Below are 22,604 nucleotides of genomic sequence, written 5' to 3' on the forward strand. Positions count from 1 at the left end.
TATCAATAAAGAAAAAAAAAATGGAACATGAAAATCGGAAGGATATATGACAGAACAGAACTGTAGCCTAATAGTTGAGGTAGGCCTATTCATTATTTATAGATTGAGTAATATAAAACAAACTAATAGTCGAGTTATAAATTCAAGTTTATTACTTTAAAAAGGCAGTTCTTTACAATGTAAGTAACTGTATTACTGTTGTCTGGCTCATAACATGCAATGGCACACAATTGATCCTCACTCCCACATCCCTGGACAACACATGACCCCCACATGACTGTATGGCCCATAATACATATAAAAAGGACAAATGCTTTTAACACATCTTAAAACCCTATTAGATGCACATGTTTTACCACTAGCAGCACAATAAAGACAATGTAAATCATGGGACACACACACATAGGCTGGGTTTAGCACACACACACAGAGTGAGAGAGATCACAAGCACATCTGATTGCCTGTGGATATATTGAAATCCAAATGCTGTATAAAAGACATCACCAATATGAAAACTTGCATGCCTTAAAACAGCACAGAATATATAGGAGGGAACTTTAACTGTTAAACATTTTAAGAAAATAAAATGTTGACAATTTGTCAAGTGTGAGATTGTATTCATACATAGAATATAGAGAAGGGTTGTATGAATTAAGAATAGATGGTTTGTACATTTTTATACTTTTATCTTTTTTACAAAACAAATGATAGATTTTGGGTTGGCTGTTTTGAGTATCCCTTTGGGATAAACGTCTTAAAATACACACTACACTAAAACAAAATTGATACTGGGCATGCGTGTGAGGTATGGCTACATTGGAGGTATGGCTATACCTTTTGAACTCAAACAACTACGAAAAGAAACTAAACAATGGAAAACTGACTTGGCCGTTGTCCTCACCTTTATGGCTTTGGCATGAAACATAAAAATGGCATTCATGGAAAATACCTTGAGGAAAACATTGTAATGGAAGCATCATGGCTCAGTATTCCACTAAGTTTCAATCAGGCCCATAATTATTGGCGCCCTTGATAAAGATCAGCAAAAAAATACTGTATCAAATAAATACAAATACTGAGCTATATTGGTGGCTCAAAAATAATAAAATAGGTCAAAATTATTGGCACCCCTGTTTTCAATAGTCTATCGCCCTCCCCTTGTGAGGATAGACACTGAGCCTTTTGCTAAACTGTATTATGAGATTGGAGAACACGTTGGGAGGGATCTTAGACCATTCCTCGTGCTCTTATGGAGTGCCCTCTTCAATTTAAACCACTGGTGTTCAAGTCTGGAGAATGAGATGGCCATTGGAAAATGTTGATTTTGTGGTCAATTAACAATTTCTTCATGGATTTTCATTAGTGCTTGGGGTTATTGTCTTGCTGGAAGATCCACTTGCAGCCAAGTGTCAGCCTCCTGGCATTGGCAACCAGGTTTTTGGTTAAAATGTCCTGGTACTTGGTAAAGTTCATGATGCTGTTGACCTTAACACGGGCCCCAGGACCAGTGGAAGCAAAATAGTTCCATAACATCAAAGATCCACCACCATATTTTACCATAGGTATGAGGTACTTTTCAACACCAAACCCACCACTGGTGGCCAAAGAGCTCTATTTGTATGTCATCTGACAATGGCACTAGATCCAATCCAAGTGCCAAGGCCGTTTATCAAACTCCAGGCAGTGCTATGGTCAGATGTATTTATTTTAGTATTTTTTTGTTCCTCATTATCAAGGGTGCCAATAATTATGGATCTGACTATGTTCAAGATCCCAATGTGTTTAGCCTTGAATAAGAAGTTAAAAGCGAACTGTTTGAAAGCTTTCGACAGCCAACTGTCCTTGTTGCATAGCAGAGAGCACCAAGAACAAGCACTCCCAGCAACCACAAATGTTCAGTCACCTGAAATTGATCCAAGGCTGTTTAAAATGTGTAATGTTGCAAAACTGTTTAGTAACTTGAATGTTTCCTTTTGAGGTAATCCCAGATAGATGTACTCATACTGCTAGAGTATGATGACCTGCCTAACAGACAAACTGATGGACAAATCCCATGGGTGACCCACATTTTGCAAGGTACACTTTCTGTAAACGTTCTTCACTAGAAAATTTACTAAGACGAATTGAGTACTTTAAATAAAAATGGTGGCATACAAATAACAATGGTAACACTGATAAACACTAACTTGAAATTAGTACTGATACTATATATGATCAAATATCTAAGAGGGATGTTAGTCCTTGGGTTAAAAAAAACAATCAGTTGCTGTTTTCTTTGGTTGTCACAGTGACGAGTTGCTTGGCAGCCTTGGCAATGTCATAGGCACACTGGATGACCTGCTGCGTGACCAGCTGCATGTCGGAGGGGCAAGGGTTGTGGGGCGTGGCCTTCTGGCACTCCCCATGGAGCCGGCTGGCACTAGAGGTGAGCAGCCGCAGAGACCCTCGCACTGTGTCTGAGCATGGCCTCTGAGTAAAGGAGAGAGGAGGCAGGAGGTACTGTTGGCAAAACATAGGCCATTAACGGTCCTATTAACACTGCAGTGTAAGGAGTGGATTTACTGGCATTGTGTGTGTGATTGCATAAACATTTCTCACCACCCTGAAGAAAAGAGTGCAACATCTAACAACAGAACACCAGCTGAGCTAAGATGCAGGACATTCATTTCCCATCCATGTTTACCAAACAAACAACCCTCTGGCTCTTGCATACAAAGGAGGAGTGTCTCAGTTAGAGGTCATCCCAGCTTACCTTTGGAAACAGGATGGCCATCTCTCTCACAGCCACATGGATCCTTTCTGAGCATGGTACAAAGCTGAGGGGGGAGGAGGAAGAAAACATCAAATAATCGAGTGATCCTTTTTCCAACATAGGTGTTAGTAGAAAACTCTGGCCCAGTTTTTCTCTCTCAATAAGACTGTTAAACAAATATGTTGAATACTTAGGAATGTTTCCAGAAGCTTGCAAAGCCATTGATCCCCCTACTACATAAAGACACTTCTTAAAGAACAAAATCAGCAAGCCATGTCCTGGTGGAGGTTTGTTAGTGGACAAGTGAGAGAATGAGCAGCCCTGGTTATGTCCACTGTGGAGCAGACAAAATAGAATATACTGAAGTGTCTTCATTAATAGCAACCACGTGCTCCATTTGAGGAAATTGAACACCGGTACTGTATGGGTAATTCTTGAATTGTGGTGGTAAATGCTGTCCCTTGACTTTGGCACCCTGTAAAAACACTTTTAAAATGACAAAAACATGACTAATATGTTTTCTGTTTTATTTAACTTATTTAATAAAGAGGTCACCCGACTGGCACAGCGGTCTGAGGCACTGCATCACAATGTTTGAGGCGTCACTACAGACCCGGGTTCGATCCCAGGCGGTGTCAGCCCCCAGTATTGTAGAAAGTAATAGGGGCTAGCAGGTTGCTGATGTGTGGAAGTATAGTGACTAGGCTTGGGCGGTATACCGTATACACCGGGGTATTTGGAAGTGGCCACGAGATGATTATTCAATCATGTAAATACCGGTGAAACTATTTAAAGTTTTTCTATAAATTGTAATATTTGTAGCTACTTTTAAGTAAATACCTGCAGTCAACGTGTGCACTAAGTTAGGAGATTCAGCAGATTGCGTTCTTCATTTCACCCGTCACATATTATGAAGCTTACCGTAGTTCCCCAGAACAGTTGAGCGAGTCACGTGTTTGTTTGTAAAATGGCACAACGGGAGAAAGAGGGAGCAGGTGAGTCCAGATGTGTAATGACATGGGTAGCGTTTTATATTGAAAGTCAAGTGATTTTTTTGCGTCAATAGAATGATCAAGGACATGAAAGTATAGTTTTACTTCTCAGAAAATAGATTAGTGCAAAACATTTGCAGGACGATAGCTTCATTTTCAGATGACAACAGAAGTGCAACGCTATTCGGCAAGTATATGAGCTTATAATGAAAAAAATTGTATTTTTTTTGCAAAGATGATGCATGGACATCATGTTTCTAATTTGTATGATTTGACAGATGATCTCCGCATGTGTGGTTCCCACCATGAAGCATGGAGGAGGTGCTTTGTTGGTGAAACTAAGTGATTTATTTAGAATTCAAGGCACACTTAACCAGCATGGCTACCACAGCATTCTGCAGCAACATGCCATCCCATCTGGTTTGCGCTTAGTGGGACTATCATTTGTTTTTCAACAGGACAATGACCCAAAACACACCTCCAGGCTGTGTAAGGGCTATTTGGCCAAGGAGAGTGATGGAGTGCTGCATCAGATGACCTGGCCTTCAATCACCCAACCTTAACCCAATTGAGATGGCTTGGGTTGAGTTGGACTGCAGCGTGAAGGAAAAGCAGCCAACAAGTGCTCAGCACGTGGGAACTCCTTCAAGACTGTTCGAAAAGCATTCCTCATGAAGCTGGTTGAGAGGATGCCAAGAGTATACAAAGCTGTCATCAAGGCAGAAGAAGAATCTCAAATATAAAATATATTTTGATTTGTTTAACACTTTTTTGGTTACTACATGATTCCATATGTGATATTTCATCGTTTTGATGTCTTCACTATTATTCTACAATCTAGTAAAAAACAAACAAAAAAAAACACTTGAATGAGTAGATGTGTCCAAACTTTTGACTGGTACTGTATGTATAACTTTATGACCTGGATTGCCTGTCTTTGCAATTTGTTTATTTCCATTTGGGTTTGTTAGCATATTTAGCTAGCAGCATCCATGGAAAATCACTATTACCTGTGCTATATCTGTTGGCATTCTGGTAAGACGCCCAAAGTTTTTTTTTGCCACCCCCTTGTGTACTAAGCCAGTAATACCGTAAATAACGGGATGAGAGGACGGTATATGAAATTATATCTGGATACCGCCCAAACCTAATTATGACATGTTTTGGTGTATTTAGAGATCTATTTTGGATGCTAGACAACAAAAGTATTGGATGCTAGTGAACAAAAGTATTTCATATATTGTATAGATCAATAAAAATCAAAGGCTATTAAAATACAGATTTTCTTTACTAATACAATGTGTCTTTCAGTTTACTGTCATTGGTGTTATTGCCTTAAATCACAGATTACAAAGTTATACAAGGACCTTGAGCATTCTCTCTCCAGCGGCAAACTGTTAGAGGGAGGGATCTATATTAATGAAAATGATTAGCTAAACACACCCTTTTAGTTGGTCTAAATTTGAGGATTCCAATGATCGTTTGGTGTGTCTAAACCCAAAATGTCCATTAGTGTTAGTCAATTTAAAGGAAGGGAAATAACATTGTGAGCAAATTGATTAATAATATCACTTTGGTAAATTGGGATTTTCTGAAATGGAAGGTCATCAAACCTTTAAAAATTATTTACAAAAAACTTCTCATTGGTGTTACCATCAATGATGTTCCTACTCCTACTGGTGGCACAATGTTATCATAATGGTAAAAATGATTTAAAGTAATTAAGTTACCCTATAGGTTCATTTAGAATGGGAAGATGTACCCAAATATTTCCCCCCGTAGACTATATAATGTAGTAGAGTCCGTTACGCCCTGAAAATATCATCAACAATGAATCATTGTTTGAAACCAACACATGGCTTAGAAATCAGATAATGGAATGCATCATAACTTTCCACCATTTCAATCAATAACAATGTCTCCGTTATAACCCAGTAGACTGAGGACGCATACAAATTGGCAGGGTGAAATTCTTCACCAGTGTTCTGTGGTCACCATCTGGATTTGGCACACAAGCGAAAAAGCTAAGCAAATACGACACAGCTTTAGTCAAACGGGGGCCAATAGTGAGGGTTTGTGTTAAAGACAACAGTTTGAATTCAAGTGGATTGTATAAACACTGAATGAATAGCCAGTGTGAATCTGTATTTAATAAAAACAGAACCCCCACCCCAAACACTAAATATGTGACTAAAATATAAGAATCAAGAATTGCATGTGTGTTGACATGTAAAAGCCCCATAGGCCTGTACAGTGCATTCAGAAAGTATTCAGACCCCTTGACTTTTTCCACATTGTGTTACAGCCTTATTCCATAATTCATTAAATGTGTCCCCCCCTCAATCCACACACACAATACCCCATAATGACAAAGCAAAAACAGGTTTTTACTAATTTTAGCAAATGTATTAAAAATAAAAATAAATGAAATATCACATTTATATACCAGTCAAAAGTTTGGACACATCAAATCATTCCAGGGTTTTTCTTTATTTTTACTATTTTATACACTGTAGAATAATACTGAAGACATCAAAACTATGAAATAACAAATGGAATCATGTACTACCAAGAAAGTGTTAAATCAAATTATATTTTATATTCTTCAAAGTAGCCACCCTTTGCCTTGATGAAAGCTTTGAACACTCTTGGCATTCTCTCAACCAGCTTGATGAGGTAGTAACCTGGAATGCATTTCAATTAACAGGTGTGGCTTGTTAAAAGCTAATTTGAGGAATTTCTTTCATTCTTTTTTTTTAAATAATTATTATTATTTTATTTTTTTTATCCCATTTTCTCCCCAATTTTCGTGGTATCCAATCGCTAGTAATTACTATCTTGTCTCATCGCTACAACTTCCGTACGGGCTCGGGAGAGACGAAAATGTCTTTCATTCTTAATGGGTTTGAGCCAAATCAGCTGTGTTGTGACAAGGTAGGGGTGGTATACAGAAGATACCAAAAAGGGCTAAAAGACCAAGTGCAGATTATGCCTAGAACGGCTCAAATAAGCAAAGATAAAGTAATGATGGACTGTCATTTAAGACATGAAGGTTAGTCAATCCAGAACATTTCAAGAACTTTGAACGTTTGAAACGCAGTCGCAAAAAACATCAAGCGCTATGATGAAACTGGCTCTCATGAGGACCGCCACAGAAAAGGAAGACCCAAAGTTACCTCTGCTGCGTAGCATAAGTTCATTAGAGTTACCAGACTCAGAAATTTCAGGCCAAATAAATGCTACAGAGTTCAAGTAACAGACACATCTCAACATCAACTGTTCAGAGGAGACTGCGTGAATCAGGCCTTCATGGTCGAATTGCTGCAAAGAAACCACTACTAAAAGGACACCAATAAGAAGAAGAGACTTGCTTAGGCCAAGAAACACGAGCAATGGACATTAGACCGGTGGAAATCTGTCCTTTGGTCTGATGAATCCAAATGTGAGATTTTTGGTTCCAACCACCTCGTCTTTGTAAGACGCAGAGTAGGTGAATGGATGATCTCCACATGTGTGGTTCCCACCGTGACGCATGGAGGAGGTGGTGTGATGGTGCGTTGCTGGTGACACTGATTTATTTAGAATTCAAGGCATACTTAACCAGCATGGCTACCACAGCATTCTGCAGCGATACACCATCCCATCTGGTTTGCGCCTTGTGGGACTATCATTTGTTTTTCAACAGGACAATGACCCAACACACCTCCAGGCTGTGTAAGGGCTATTTGGCCAAGAAGGAGAGTGATGGGGTGCTGCATTGGATGACCTGGCCTCCACAATCACCCGACCTCAATCCAATTGAGATGGTTTGGGATGAGTTGGCCTGCAGAGTGAAGGAAAAGTGCTCAGCCAACAAGTGCTTAGCATGTGGGAACTCCTTCAAGACTGTTGGTTAAGCATTCCAGGTAAAGCTGGTTGAAAGAATGCCAAGAGAGTGTGCAAACCTGTCATCAAGGCAAAGAGTGGCTACTAAGAATCTAAATTACAAAATATATTTTGATTTGCTTAACACTTTTTTGGTTACTACATGGTTCCATAACTGTTATTTCATAGTTGATGTCTTCATTATTATTCTACAATGTAGAAAATAGTAAAAAAGAAAAGAAAAACCCTTGAATGAGTAGGTGTGTCCAAACTTTTGACGGGTACTGTAATTATTCAGACCCTTTACTCAGTACTTTGTTGAAGCACATTTGGCAGCGATTACAGCCTCAAGTCTTCCTGGGTATGACGATACAAGCTTGGCACAACTGTATCTGGGGAGTTTTCCCATTCTTCTCTGCAGATCCTCTCAAGCTCTGTCAGGTTGGATGGGGAGCGTCACTGCACAGCCATTTTCAGGTCTCTCCAGAGATGTCCGATAGGGTTCAAGTCCGGGCTCTGGCTGGGCCACAAGGTCATTCAGAGACTTGTCCCGAAGCCACTCTTACATTGTCTTGGCTGTGAGCTCAGGGTTGTTGTCCTGTTGGAAGGTGAACCTTCGCCCCCAGTCTGAGGTCCTGAGCACTCTAGAGCAGGTTTTCATCAAGGATCTCTGTACTTTGCTCTGTTCATCTTTCCCTGGATCCTGACTAGTCTCCCAGTCCCTGCAGCTGAAAAACATCTCCACAGCATAATGCTGCCTCCACCATGCTTCACGATAGGGATGGTGCCAGGTTTCCACCAGACGTGACGCTTGGCAATCAGGCCAAAGAGTTCAATCTTAGTTTAATCAGACCAGAGAATGTTTCTCATAGTCTGATAGTCTTTTAGGTACCTTTTGGCAAAATTAAAGCAGCCTGTCGTATGCCTTTTACTGAAGAGTGGCTTCCGTCCGGGGACTACCATAAATACCTGATTGGTGGAGTGCTGCAGAGATGGGTGTCCTTCTGGAAGGTTCTCCCATCTCCAAAGAGGAACTTTGGAGTTCTGTCACAGTGACCATCGGGTTCTTGGTCACCTCCCTGACCAAGGCCCTTCTCCCTTGATTGCTCAGTTTGGCCGTACGGCCAGCTCTAGGAAGAGTCTTGGTGGTTCCAAACTTCTTCCATTTAAGAATGATGGAGGCCACTGTACTCTTGGGGACCTTCAATGCTGTTTTGGTACCCTTCCCCAGATCTGTGTCTCGACACAATCCTGTCTCGGAGCTCTACGGACAATTCCTTCGACCTCATGGCTTGGTTTTTGCTCTGACATGCGCTGTCAACTGTGGGACCTTATATAGACAGTTGAGTGCCTTTCCAAATCATGTCCAATCAATTGAATTTTAAACTATAAAAATAAAGACCATGAAGAAGGCACAGTGATGCCGAAACGTTTGTGATTTACCCAATAAATGACGGAGTTGATATATGGAGTGTGCGACTATTTTTATTCGCCGTTAGTCAGCACATTCACATAAAATGATTTTTCTTGGTGTGCGCCAGCTCATTTTTTTTAAATTCTACAATCAATTGAATTTACCTCAGGTGGACTCCAATGATTTGTAGAAACATCTCAAGGATGATCAATGGAAACAGGATGACCCTGAGCCCAATTTCGAGTCTCATAGCAAAGGGTCTGAATACGTATGTAAATAAGGTATCTGTTTTTTATTTGTAATAAATGTGCAAAAATATTTTTTTTCAATATTTTCACTTTGTCATTATGGGATATTGTGTGTACATTGATGAGGAAAATGCTTTATTTGACACATTTAGAATAAGGCTGCAACGTATCAAAATGTGGAAAAAGGGAAGGGGTCTGAATACTTTCCGAATGCACTGTATCTGGCATTCCAAAGGGGAATCTGAGACATCGTCCTCTTTGTTTCCTGCCAGCTGCGTTTGACACACACCCCCGCCCCTCAGCACACAGACAGAGGAGACGGTGATAGTGCCTGGGAGACAGGGACCGAGGCCAGAGTACCAGGAGCCAGGGGGGGCCTGGAGAGAGGAAGCAGGGGCCCCCTCAGCACTCTCAGAACAGGGCAGCAGGGTAGATAGACAGCCCTGGGCAGCCCTGTCAGAGCAGGCTGTAGAGACAAGTCCGTCCGCGGCCGGCCCCCTCACAGCAGGGCAGCAAGCCAGAGAAGCGGCCTAGACTTCCTGGCCTGGAGCTAGCCCACACCGTGAGGAAGAAAGTCAGACAGGAAGACACAAGGACAGAGTGGGAATACAGGACAGTTAAAACCGAACTCAGGAGAAGAACAGAAAGAAAAACAGGATACATCCTCTGAATATCACAATTACTGAAGGTTGAAAGATGGATAGGTGAAGGAACAATATATGAGCAGCACCATTTCCCGTATTTAGAACCGATAGGGCAAGTTTCACACAAACCTTTAAGTCAAGAGACCTTTTCTCTAACTGCTGATTGGAGTTTTCTGTGTTCCCCTGACCTTACCTCTCACGTTTGTTCTCCTGCGCGGCCCTCAGCAGCTCCTGAATATTCTTGGTGATCTGCTCCGTCTTACAGATGACGTCCTCTGTGCAGGGCAGGGTGGAGTCAGCCTCAGTCTCATCCTCCCCCTGCTCTGCTGTACTGCTATCCCCGAGCCAACTGCTGTTCCTGCCCATACTGCATGGGGAGAGGAGAGGTTCTACGGTTAGGCACTCCCTCACTTGTGGATCACTTTGTATATGAGCGACTGCTAAAATGTTTCCACATTTTACATACAGAAGTCAGAAATATACAATATTTTTCTACTATAACGTTTTAAATCAAAAGTCCTACCCGGACTCCTCCAGTCCTGTGTGGTTTGGTGTGTTGTCATAGTCACTCTCCAGCATGTGGCTCTGTCCCTCCAGGCTACAACCCTACAATGGGATGAATGATCAAGTAAGATGATGCTTGTCTCTTAGTTTAGTTTGCAGACAACCTTTGAATCTGGTGAGAGAGCATTTGAACAGCCGCACAAACGTTACCACAGTCTGAACGTGCTTGATGAAGCAGACGGATCAGAATCATGCTCTCTGAACCTATAAAAAGCCATTTCATATTAAACCAGACCTCGACTGGTTTCAAAGCAGAGAGGAAAACGAGGTAGTACGTTTGAACCAGGGACCAGCTCTGTGTGGCATTAAGCAGTCAATGAGATCAAGATTCCTGTGGTATGGGTAAGGGCTTCAGTACAGATGGCTGTCCACCCCCTATGGCTGGTAAACACTGTTCACACTACAATGAACCATGACATTCTGTATTCCTTGTCTGCATCAACAACCCTGTAGCCTTCTGACAGGATGTATGGAAACACCACAGTGTACATGTCGTGTTTCGGGGCCTTTGAAAACACACAGACACCCATGTATAGCTCTGGCATTTCGAAAACCAGAGAGTTTCTTCAGGTATTCGACACGGCAGTGCTGGCTGGGGGAATAAGGGTTAGTGAAGAACAGCAGCAGCAAAGTGGTGCATGCAGCCAGCCATACCATGCGGAGAGGAGAGGCAGTGAGGTACAGCAGCAGTTGAAGGATAGAGTATGAGGAGATGGTACAGGAGGAGAGGAAGTGGAAAGGCAGAGGGGATAGCACCCCTTCCCTGGGGCAGCTGCCCCCATCCTCTCAGAGGGAAGATTCGGTACTTAACCCTTCGAGCTCGCTCGTCCCGCGACCAGGACAGGGAGGAGGGGAAGGTAGGGAGGGAGGACGAGGCGTTCCCCAAAGGACCCCTCCCAATCTAGAAAGGGTTCAAACCAAGTTTACATAAAGGGAGTTGACTGTATCCTACAGGAGGAGGGGGCGGGGATAAATGCACAAACAAAAACTGAATTGCCACAAACCAAACCAAATATGCTTAAAAATAATTACCACAAACCAAAAACTCTGAAGGCAACTGTCCACAGTGAACGGCATAAAACAGTCCAGGAGGGAGCGGTGTGACCTCTGAACTTACGTTTGTAGGGAGGGGCTGGACGGTGAGGCTGTCGTCACGGCGGGGAGGCTCGCCCCTGTGGGGATACTGCCTCATGGCCGAGCCCGTCTCATACATGGACATGGGGCGGCCTCCGGGGAGAGGGGGGCGGCCGGAGAGGTCCTGGGGGTGCTGCTGGCCACCGGGTGTCTGCCATCTCAGGGAGGACTTCTCAGTCTGCAGGGAGTTCAGCTAGAGGGGACAGAGTTCAGAACAACAGCTTTATTTCTGTGTAATAGCCTAAAAAAAAGGCCTGTGTGTGAAACCTAGGGTGATTATACCATGGAGGATGTGAGTATATCAGTGAAGGTTTGGATGGAGAAAAATCTCTCTATCCAGACTCTCCATGACCAGGCAGCTGCACTTCCACTGTGTTTTCACTTCCTTTTCTGTAAATAGCCCTGGTCTGGTCACGAAGGACACTCCCAGACTATTGTTCTCAACTTATCATGAGAAAACAACAAACCAGCTGCTTCCTTGAATGAGCTAAACGTTCCTGTCATGTTTGGATTACAATCTGAATGTGTTCAACCAAATACCCAAATACCTATTTGCACTGACAACATAAGAAACATGAGAAAGACCAACACAACAAGGGAGCAGTTCTTGTGGGTCTGCAAACATCTGAATCAGCACAAAGCTACTAGACTTACTGTGGGATCGGTGGGTTGTTATAATGCCAAAGTCAGAAACGTACCTTGCTCTGCATCAACTGGAGCTCCTCACTCAGGTGACAGTTGACCTTGAGCAGCTGCTGTATCTTGGTCTCGGAGGCCGTGAGGGCGCTCTTCACCTCCATGAACTCATGTAACGTGATTGGGCCATCAGACAAGTCCGACGACTCTGAGCTCTGAAGGATGGGGAAGCATGGTGGGATGGAGATTTTAAAAAACGCAGATTTAGCACCATTACATTACAATCTGTTCATACACACCTTGAGGAAGACTACGACAGATTTTTCTCATTTTGAGACAAGTGATCACATAGATATGCTGCCTTTCATGTTTTCGTACATTCATCCAATGTTTGGAGTTCAGTAGGCCTGAACAAAAGGTGTGCTATTCACTTTGAACTGGACTGTGTGTTTACACTACAGGGAGCAGCAACAGCTCGACTTTAGATCATTAAAAAGCAATTGCAAAAGCCACAAAATACACCTTAATGGGTTTCTTTAAATACAGTATGTAAATACCATGGGAGTCATCTTACTTTGGAGAACTTTACAGTTCTACTGAACAAACAACCAAAAAAAGGTAGGCTCTCTCTCCCTCAGTCGGCTACTGTATGCACATCAACAACGAATTAGCTAAAATCTAGTGAGGGATAAACCGTCTCAAACTTTTTCAGCATGTGGTCCTGGCAGTCCAAATTGCACTGATACGATTAGGAATAGTAGCCTACTCGCCCTGGCTGACGAAGGAAGTAAAACTTGAACTAAAAATACAAATGTATTCCCCCTACTGTAGTTACTGAAAATATGGACACTAACTGTAGTGTAATATATACTGAACAAAAATATAAACAATATACTGAACACGCAACATGTAAAGCGTTGGTCCAATGTTTCACGAGCTGAAATAAAAGATCCTAGAAATTCCCAGATGCACAAAAAGCTTAGTTCTCTCAACTTGTGTGCACACATTTATTTACATCCCTGTTAGTGAGCATTTCTCCTAATCCATCCACCTGAAAAGTGTGGCATATAAAGAAGCTGATTAAACAGCATGATCATTACACCACTTTGTGCTGGGGACAATAAAAGGCCACTTTAAAATGTGCAGTTTTGTCACACAACACAATGCCACAAGTGTCTCAAGTTGAGGGAGCGTGCAATTGGAATGCCAACTGCCGGAATGTCCACCAGAGCTGTTGCCAGAGAATTTAATGTTAATTTCTCTGATATAAACCGCTTCCGTCATTTTAGAGAAATTGGCAGTACGTTCAACCGGCCTCACAACTGCAGACCAAGTGAATGGCGTCGTGTGGGCATGCGGGTTTGCTGATGTCAACGTTGTGAACAGAGTACCCAATGGTGGCAGTGGGGTTATGGTATGGGCAGGTATAAGCTACCGACAACGAACATAATTGCATTTTATCGATGGAAATTTGAATGCAGAGATAACGTTACGAGATCCTGAGGCCCATTGTCGTGTAATTTATCCGCTGCAATCTCCTCATGTTTCAGCATGATAATGAACGCCCCCATGCCGCAAGGATCTGTACACAACTCCTGGAAGCTGAAAATGTTCCAGTTGTTCCATGGCCTGCGTTCTCACCAGACATGTCACCCATTGAGCATGTTTGGGATGCTCTGGGTCAATGTGTATGACAGCATGTTCCAGTTCTTGCCAATATTCAGCAACTTCACACAGCCATTGAAGAGGAGTGGGACAACATTCCACAGGCCACAATCAACTTTATGAGAAGGAGATGTTGCGCTGCATGAGGCAAAGGGTGGTCACACCAGATATTGACTGGTTTTCTGATCCACGCCCCTACTTTTTTTTTTAAAGGCATTTTATTAAAAGTTTTTATTTTATTTTTTAAATCGACAGATTTCCTTATATGAACTGTAACTCAGTAAAATCTTTGAAATTGTTGCATGTTGCGTTTATATTTTTGTTCAGCATAGTATTTCTTGCAGTGAAACTATACACCAAATTTAAAATTGTCTCAGGAATAGAAGTGGAGGAATATGTTTTCATTCAGCATCTTGAGATACTGAAAATGCGCAGTTAGGGACCGTGCAAACATGCAGTCTTTGTCAGCGAAATAAAAGGAGACAATAGCCTATTTCAACCACATAAAATATGCATCCAAGTCTAACTTAAATGTATCAGATCCATGTTGGATCATTTTCACAGCTTTTCATATCCTTGAAACTGGTCCAACTCATGTAATTTGAAAGTTTTGCAGGGAAAATCTTTTCGCTGATTTAGTTAGGCTAATGTATTTTCTCCCCGGTCCCTACACATCCTCGCTCAGAGCAGAAATGGAAGAGAACTTTACTGATGTCAACTAGATTAGGCTAATTATTATTCTTATTGATGCATTCTATAATTCAGTTTTTTTTGTCTTCTAGAGCAACAAGTAAAAACAGAAGAGAAGCTGCATATAGGCTTGTCTAATTATAGAAAAGTTGGCTAACAAATAGCCTACCAAATGTCAGAAATGATATGGGGTGAAAGTAGCCTGAGTAGGCAGAGATGACTAGCTGGAACCATGACGTGTTCGGACAGTAGTGTACGCAATCAATCAATCATTATAGGCTACAAGTGTACCTAGTGACAATTGACAAACATCATTAGACTTTTGGTGTTTTAAGGTGAATGGCGGGTGCATAGTGCATTGTTTTAGATGCTGGAATCCTTATGGAGTGGATCGAACATGCGCAGGTAGCCTACTTTTTGAAGTGATTTGATGAAAACATCATGCCGGGTGGTGTTCATGTCACATTAAAAGGTATTATAGCCTACTTTTTTACAGTTAAATTACATCTTTAGTATTATGCCCAAAAAATATAAAAAGACGTGCACACATAGGTCCCGCACCCACTATCAAAAAAACAAACATTCCCAATACATTTGATTGACAACTTGTTAAGAGAATTATGTTCTCAATGTTCATAAACTGAACTTCAATTATAATACCCGGTCTGTTACTAAGAATTTGTAGGGTTCTTGTTGAAATGAACCAGACAGAGGCCAGTCTACAATAGTCAGAAGGTTTATTTACGAGAGCTCTGCTTATCATTTCCTGTACATTGGTTTATATACCTCTCATTTCATCATAAATGTCCCTCCTCCTCTCAGACAATGACAATATAGTTCACAAGTCTTCTCCTACTCATACATTGCCTGCCACCCGTTACACAATCTACTACAAGCCCAAGGTTTCTCCCCTCCCTGGGTGGGGAGACTTCCTTCCCTGTTATCCGTTTCACAGAGGTTACAAGTTGTCTGCCACAGTTCCTCTTTTCTTATGGACAAACATTCTTCATCATTATACAGAGACAGGGTAGCATTCTGTTAGATATAGTCCTATCATTACTTTAAAATGTATACATCATTTAGTTATTATACATAAAATTCATAACACAACTAAGGGATATGCACTAACTGTGGATAACAGTCATTCAAGTTCAGCAAAGCGAGTCACATGCAAGCTAACCAAATGACGCCTGCAACTTGTAGCTAGCCACCGAAGCTGCCACTCACCCACTTGTATAACATGACATCCCATCCCTCCAACTTGCTAGCTACGAGGCTCTGTGTTTTTAGCTTGCCAAATAAATACACTGCTAAATAGATAAGCTAGCCACGTTATGACTTGTGATAATTGCCCTGGCTAGTTTACTTTCATCCGAACGGCTGAAGACAGCAAACAACGTACAAGCTGTGATTTACAACTATTATAAATATTTATTAGACTACCAAGCAATGTATTGGTGAATTATATGAATTATGCAAATAGAACCCATTTTTAAAACATCTTACAAAATGTTGGTTTTGTAACAAACTGAATTTGATATTTTTTGAATGATAATATCTCTTTGTTTCATATCTGTAAGGTAGTTAAAATGGTGTCAGTTTCACATAATGGCTATGCCAAAACTATGTTAATGGTAATGAAAACCTAAACTAAAAAAATGACAAATATGGTGTTACCTTGGTCCTGCCATCTTTCCCATTCTTCCCAGAGGCTGGTTCCCGCTCTGAATCTTCATCAGACGCCACACTGTCATAATCTGGCTGGTCTTCATTATCCTGGTTATCACTCCCATGACGGCTGTTGATTCCCTTCAGGATGAGCTCTATGTCCTCTGAGGAGAGAGAGCAACGGTCAGGGGAGTGGACCACGCAACAACCATGCCATGGTGGGTACAGTAATGAGCTTTGTTCTAAAGTGCCAAATGTAAGTAAAGTAGCTTCAGATTACTGTACTATACCTCTGGGACTTTTACAGGAGTTCCCCCGTTGCCGACGTTTGGCGTCAGTTAATATATCAATGACGAGTGTTGCAAATTCACGTGCGTTGAACCTCGCTAGCTTCTGCCGGCCCTGCAAAACAAGACAACATTATGAAGCAGCTGTTTTGGAAGTTTAGACTCTTCAATGCATAAAACTCACCTAAAGGCTTGGGAAAGAGACCCACCAATTTGACATAACATTGAATTACATTTTTAGTTGACTTGCCTGGTTTCTGGTGGATGAGTACTCAGGGTTGACAGGGAGAAAAGGCACCACAGTTGTGTCTGTTACCAGAGTGCCGTGGTTCTGAGTCACCAGCCACACTGATACAGCAAAGACGAACCATAAATATACATAATTTGTTTCATGTTAATAATAATCTATTAAACACATCTAGTGATACCTTTATCAAACACTTATAAGCAATCAAAATTTCTGCTAAACCTACTGGGTCAGTCTTGAATTGCAGTGGCATTTGGGCATGGCATTTAAAAAAAGAAAAAATAATTTAAATGTATTTGGGTATGTCTTTCCATTCAAAATCAACTGATATGGCAGCTTAATTACTTTAAATAACATTGTGCCACCAGTAGGAGCTAGTAACACTAACGATGATAATGCCAATGAGACATTTTAGGTTATTGAACGTTTTCTTAAAATGGAGGCCACAGATGCCCAAATTGAAGGTCCCTTCACTAAATGATACCATTAATAATTTTGCTCACATTGTTATTTCTCTTCATTCAAACTGAGTAACACCAAGTGACACTTTGGACTCAGACACACCAAAGTATCAACGGAATCCTCAAATGTACAACATAATAAAAGATAGTGTGATTAGCTAATAATTTTCTTTAATATAGACCCCTCCCCCGATAGCAGTTTGCCGCTGGAGGGAATGCTCAAGGTCCTTGTAGATCTTTAATGAGTGATTTTCAAGACAGTAACACCAATGACATAAAACTGAGGGATAGACATTACCCATTTTTTTATTGAAATATACAATATATTAACTACTTCTGTTCACCTTTTAGCATTCAAAATAATAGATCTCTAAATCCCCAAAACATGTCATTATAACTCCACGTCACTACTGTGACAACCAATTTGCTTACCCTAAGTACTTTAAATAAAATTTCGCAGTAACAAAATACTTGCATTATGTTTTATCCTTGATAAACAGTTCAAAATAAACAAACATGTGATGTGTAACTATTTGTCATTATGAAGTGTTTTTTTTTATGGTTGCATAGGCAAGGGCCACCAAATGCCACCGCTATTCAAGAACGATCCTACTACAAACAGTCAAATGTCACGGTATCTGTTCACCTGCATCAGTTTCTCTTCTGTCCACTTCATCATAAACGTCCATGGCAAGCTCTTCAAATTGATGGTTAGTGAGCTGAAATCACAAGCCACAGTAAAATCACATCACTGGTATGTCTAAAAGGACCATAATAAAACAAAAAGTTAATTTCACTTACAGACTGGAGTTTTTTCTTTGCAGCTTTTGCAAATTCTGACAAATCCAGACTGCTGTGGACAAAAATAAAAAATAATATATAAATTACACACACACTACCAGTGTACAGTTTGGACACACCTACTCATTCAAGTGTTTTTCTTTCTTTTTTGTATTTTATACATTGTAGAATAATAGTGAAGATATCAAAACTATGAAATAACACACATGGAATCGTATGTAGTAACCAAAGAAGTGTTAAACAAATCAAAATATATTTGAGATTCTTCAAAGTAGCCACCCTTTGCCTTGATGACAGCTTTGCACACTCTTGGCATTCTCTCAACCAACCAACTTTTGACTGGTGCTGTTATATATATATATATATATATAACATATATATATCTCATCAGTTTATATAGCAAATGCAAGACAATAAATTATAGCCAACAGTTGACATACTTACACATTTCTTTTCCATCAATATAAGAAAGCAAAGGGAGATAAACAATGGTGTGATAAAGGAATTATGTTTTAACCTCAGTTACTAATCCATTGGATGGATACACACAGATGCATTTCATTTTGGCTTATCAGACATTGAGAAGAGGTTTTTGTAAAATGTCACAAAGATGCCTGAACAGCATTCTATAACTCCATAAGCAAGCAATGGTGTTGGGTTCAGTTCTTACCTGTCAGCCATTTGTGGAATTATGAAGTGCTGTCCGTTTCTATGATCTAGTAGGCAAACACAGTCAGATTAGAACAAACATCATTGTTCAATTCATCAATGAATCACCATCTCACTATAACCCTGCACTCTTACCTGGCCTTCTCCCACAGAGGTAAAATGCCAGGCAGTCAGTGAGTTCATACTGGATCTCTACCAGTCTGTCTGCCAGCTCCTGATGCCCTGCTTGTCTGAGCGGAACAGGAATAAAAGGTCATGAGTCTTCTCCACATCAATATTAGTGGCGGTGAGGTCAATTTCTGTTTACTGTAAATGCCAACCATAGCACTATTTATTTTTAAGACCGCTCTACAATAAAGCCAAGGGTGGTAAAGTTGTAATTTATTCAGTGAGTTGACACATCTGTAATCATGTAGATTCTTCTAATAAACTTTAGTACTAGGCAGCCTCATAAACCGTTCTCTGTGAAAGAGTTGTACAACCATCAGGGGTAATGGATTGCTCCCGTGCAGTATAAAAGAGTATGAAGACTGCTTTACCTTGCGTAGTCAATAGGGGTCTTACCCCCCATGTCTAGGGCATCGGGATCCGCCCCATACACAGCCAGCAACTCTGCCTGTGACACCTGGCCTGCCTTAGCTGCTACATGCAGCGGAGTGTTTCCTTTTTCCTGAAGGACAAACAGGCCACCACCCCAACACAATAAGACACTGGACACTGTGTGGACACTGGTGTAATAATGTGCAGGCTCATTATCATTCTATTATGCATTGATACATTTCAGGCAATTTTTTACATACCGGGTGGAAGAAGTTGGCCTGGGCTCCCAAAGACAACAGTCTCAGGCACGTCTCCAGGTTCCCAGTCCGAACACTGGAGTGGAGTTGCTAGAGGCAACACCAAAGAGAGGTTTGGTTAGCTAACAGTTAAATATTATTATTTTTTGTTGATAAATTGGCAAATGAATGAGCTCAATGGATGTTCTGGCGGCAATCTCTCACCTTACTGAGGTCCTTCGTAGTGACACTGTCATCCTCTCGACAGGGCATCCGATGGACATAAGCCAGCATCTGATATTTGGCCTTGATGAACTCCGTTTTATGGGGACTGGAAAGGGAACAGACACACACTTAGAAACCTCTGAGACTGTCCAGACAAACCTCACCCCAATGGCACTTTAATACAACAGAGAGTCCCACACTGATGGTGATAGATCATGGCGAGACTAGATGCTTATGCTTTGTCGTGACATTGTTGAAAGTTCCATTGTTTAACCTTCAACAAAAAGTTTGAAATGTGTTCCACTCACTGGACTCTGTCCTGGGGGTTGGCCTTGCGTTTCCCACTCGAGATAGATGAGGGATCCAGAAGGCAGTGCTCCCAGATGGAGTTGGACCCATTGCTGTACAATGTCTGAACCATCTATAAAGGAAGCAAACAATAAAACCAATTTGTAGAGGAAAAACAACATTTGACGAAGTCGACTGTTCTCCGATGGTAAAAGTAAAGATACCACAATAGAAAATGACTCAAGTAAAAGTGAAAGTCACCCCGTAAAATTCTACTTGAGTAAAATAAACTTTTATGAAGCAAACTAGACGGCAAACCAGGGGCACACCCCAACACTCAGACATAATTTACAAACGAAGCATGTGTGTTTAGTGAGTCTGCCAGATCAGAGGCAGTAGCAATGACCAGGGATGTTCTCATGATAGTGAGTGAATTGGACCATTTTCTGTCCTGCTAAGCATTCAAAATGTAACAAGTACTTTAGGGTATTAAGGAAAATGTTTGGATTAAAATGTGCATTATCTTCTTAAGGAATGTAGTGAATTAAAATGTGTCAAAAATATAATATAGTAAAGTACACATACCCAAAAGAACAACTTAAGTAAAATTACTTTAAAGTACTACCAAATTACTTTACACCACTGACTGTTCTTGTGTCAGTACTGCTGTGTGAATTTGTGTGAGGTGCTCACCTGTAGCTGGGAGGGGGGCCATGGTGTTTGGGTCAGGTGTCGGACTTGGGAACTGTGTCGGCCCAGACCCCGGTGGATGCTGCAGCACTCATCACAGACCAGCACACCCCTGTTCACTGAGCCCCAACATGGGCCTGGAAAACACACACACACACACAAGATTAGACTCAATATTACCACAAAGGCTCCAAGTCCACACACAAACACCATACTACTAAAAGAGTCATGCATCCAGTGCACCAGCCTGTTCTCAGAGCATTTCATATTATTCTGCACGTAAATCCGAGACATTCCATTTAGTATGATATGTTAAGTTTGGCATAGTTACATAAAACAGATGGTTACTTAAGGCAAAAATCAAAGTATGTTGGTTGGTCAGGGTGGATGTATAACACGAACATCTAGCAACCCAAAGGTTGCAAGTTCGAATCTCATCTGGGACAACTTTAGCTAATTAGCTACTTTCAACTATTTAGCATGTTACCTAACCCATTAATCTAACTCCTAAACTTAACCCTAACCCCTAGCTCGCTAACGTTAGCAACCTAGCTAGAATTCATAGCATATATGTTTAGCAAATTTCTAACATATCATACGTTTTGCAAATTCGTAACATATTTTATGTTTGCAAATCTGTTACATAAAACTTTGGCAATTTCATATATATTTTTTTTTAATTAGGAAAGTCAGTTAAGAACAAAATCTTATTTACATTGACGGCCATACCCTGGCTGCCGCTGGGCAAATTGTGTGCCGCCCAATCACGGCCGGATGTGTTACAGCCGGTATTAGAACCAGGGACTGTAGTGACGCGTCTTGCACTGAGATGCAGTGCCTTAGACCGCTGCGCTACTCGGGAGCCCAACATATTATGTTTGAAAAGGCATAACATATAATACGGATTGTAATATATAACATATCATACAAAATAGTTGAAACTGAAAGACATTCACAAATGAATACATACCATACGAAACTTAACATATCATACCAAAAACGGATTTACGTACATAATAAAACGAAATGCTCTGAAACCAAGTTGAGTGTACAAATCATTCTTCATGCATACTTTTTTAAATGATTTCAGCCAGACAGCAACTCCCTAGCTACAAATGTCATAGTTAACTACTTTACTTTTACACAATACAAAAGAGATATTCCCCAACTAACGTTAGCTTGCAAGCTAAAACAAAAAAGAAAGACTCTTGTAAAGTCTAGCTAGCCATAAGCTAACCAGCTAGTTAGGAACAATAACAAAGTTGAGAGCTACGAGCTGCCAGCTAGCAACAAACAGCTAAGGTTACTGTAGCTGACTTCCCCATTCTTCTTTGTTAACGTAGATATCATTGTCATAGCAGCAAGTATGTAGCTAGTTGCAAGCAACGCTATGCATTGCTGGAACTAACGTTTCAAGAATGTGAATCCCATTGAAAGTGAAAATCAAGCAAACAAAGAGTAAAAGGGCTTGGGTTATCATTCCATGAAATACAATTGCTAGCATAAGATAGCTAACTTGCTTGCTAAATTCATAAGGCTAGCCAGCCATCGTTTAACTTACCCGGGGCGCTACAATCAGCGCAGACCTGAAAGTCTCGGTTGTTGCGCAGACGCTTTGACATCCCTTTAGCGCGCAAACTAGCTGGTTGTATAGAGAAAGCCCTTTAAACTATCCGATTCAACCGAAACTCATGAGACACACTATGCTAGTATCTACTGTAGCTACAACGACGAGGTCAGAGAATTTGATAAGGGAAAATGCTAACTGTCTAGCTATCTCATTATCATCAAGATCCCCTCTCCAAGATCCCTCCCGTTATCTGACGTCAACAACAGAAAGCGAGAGGCATCTGGGTTGTCATTGAAAACGCAAACACCAAAATTCTATA

The 22,604-nt window shown here is 41.1% G+C and overlaps 1 protein-coding gene across 2 annotated transcripts; it reads right to left on the minus strand.

Moving 5' to 3' along the window:
* Positions 1 to 129: 129 nt before the first annotated feature.
* LOC139543854 (ARF GTPase-activating protein GIT2-like) lies at positions 130 to 22,504 on the minus strand. 2 transcript variants are annotated; one of them, XM_071350336.1, is made up of 20 exons: positions 22,277 to 22,504; positions 20,719 to 20,852; positions 20,046 to 20,158; positions 19,738 to 19,843; positions 19,537 to 19,623; positions 19,276 to 19,406; positions 18,872 to 18,966; positions 18,738 to 18,783; positions 18,068 to 18,119; positions 17,913 to 17,985; positions 16,809 to 16,906; positions 16,562 to 16,673; positions 16,281 to 16,435; positions 12,311 to 12,463; positions 11,596 to 11,805; positions 11,290 to 11,379; positions 10,438 to 10,520; positions 10,108 to 10,281; positions 2,753 to 2,816; positions 130 to 2,469 (listed from the first exon to the last, which is right to left on the minus strand). In XM_071350336.1, exons 1-20 carry the CDS (start codon positions 22,335 to 22,337, stop codon positions 2,260 to 2,262), a joined length of 2,247 nt encoding a protein of 748 aa, XP_071206437.1. In that variant the 5' UTR covers positions 22,338 to 22,504; the 3' UTR covers positions 130 to 2,259. The 2 variants fall into 2 exon arrangements, with proteins under 2 accessions (XP_071206437.1, XP_071206438.1); XM_071350337.1 differs by lacking the exon at positions 11,290 to 11,379.
* Between the last annotated feature and the right edge of the window lie 100 nt (positions 22,505 to 22,604).

Source organism: Salvelinus alpinus, chromosome 18, assembly GCF_045679555.1.
Source record: "Salvelinus alpinus chromosome 18, SLU_Salpinus.1, whole genome shotgun sequence".
Taxonomy (NCBI): domain Eukaryota; kingdom Metazoa; phylum Chordata; class Actinopteri; order Salmoniformes; family Salmonidae; genus Salvelinus; species Salvelinus alpinus.

What these genes read in the sequence shown, in the direction of transcription:
- LOC139543854 (XM_071350336.1), bottom strand. Translation starts at nt 22,337, where the DNA reads ATGTCAAAGCGTCTGCGCAACAACCGAGACTTTCAGGTCTGCGCTGAT. An exon ending in GGCCCCCCTCCCAGCTACAG is followed by an intron (nt 20,159 to 20,718) that starts GTGAGCACCTCA and finishes CTTCCTTTATAG; the next exon opens with ATGGTTCAGACATTGTACAG. An exon ending in CAGGAGAACAAACGTGAGAG is followed by an intron (nt 2,817 to 10,107) that starts GTAAGGTCAGGG and finishes CTCCCCCCTCAG; the next exon opens with CTTTGTACCATGCTCAGAAA.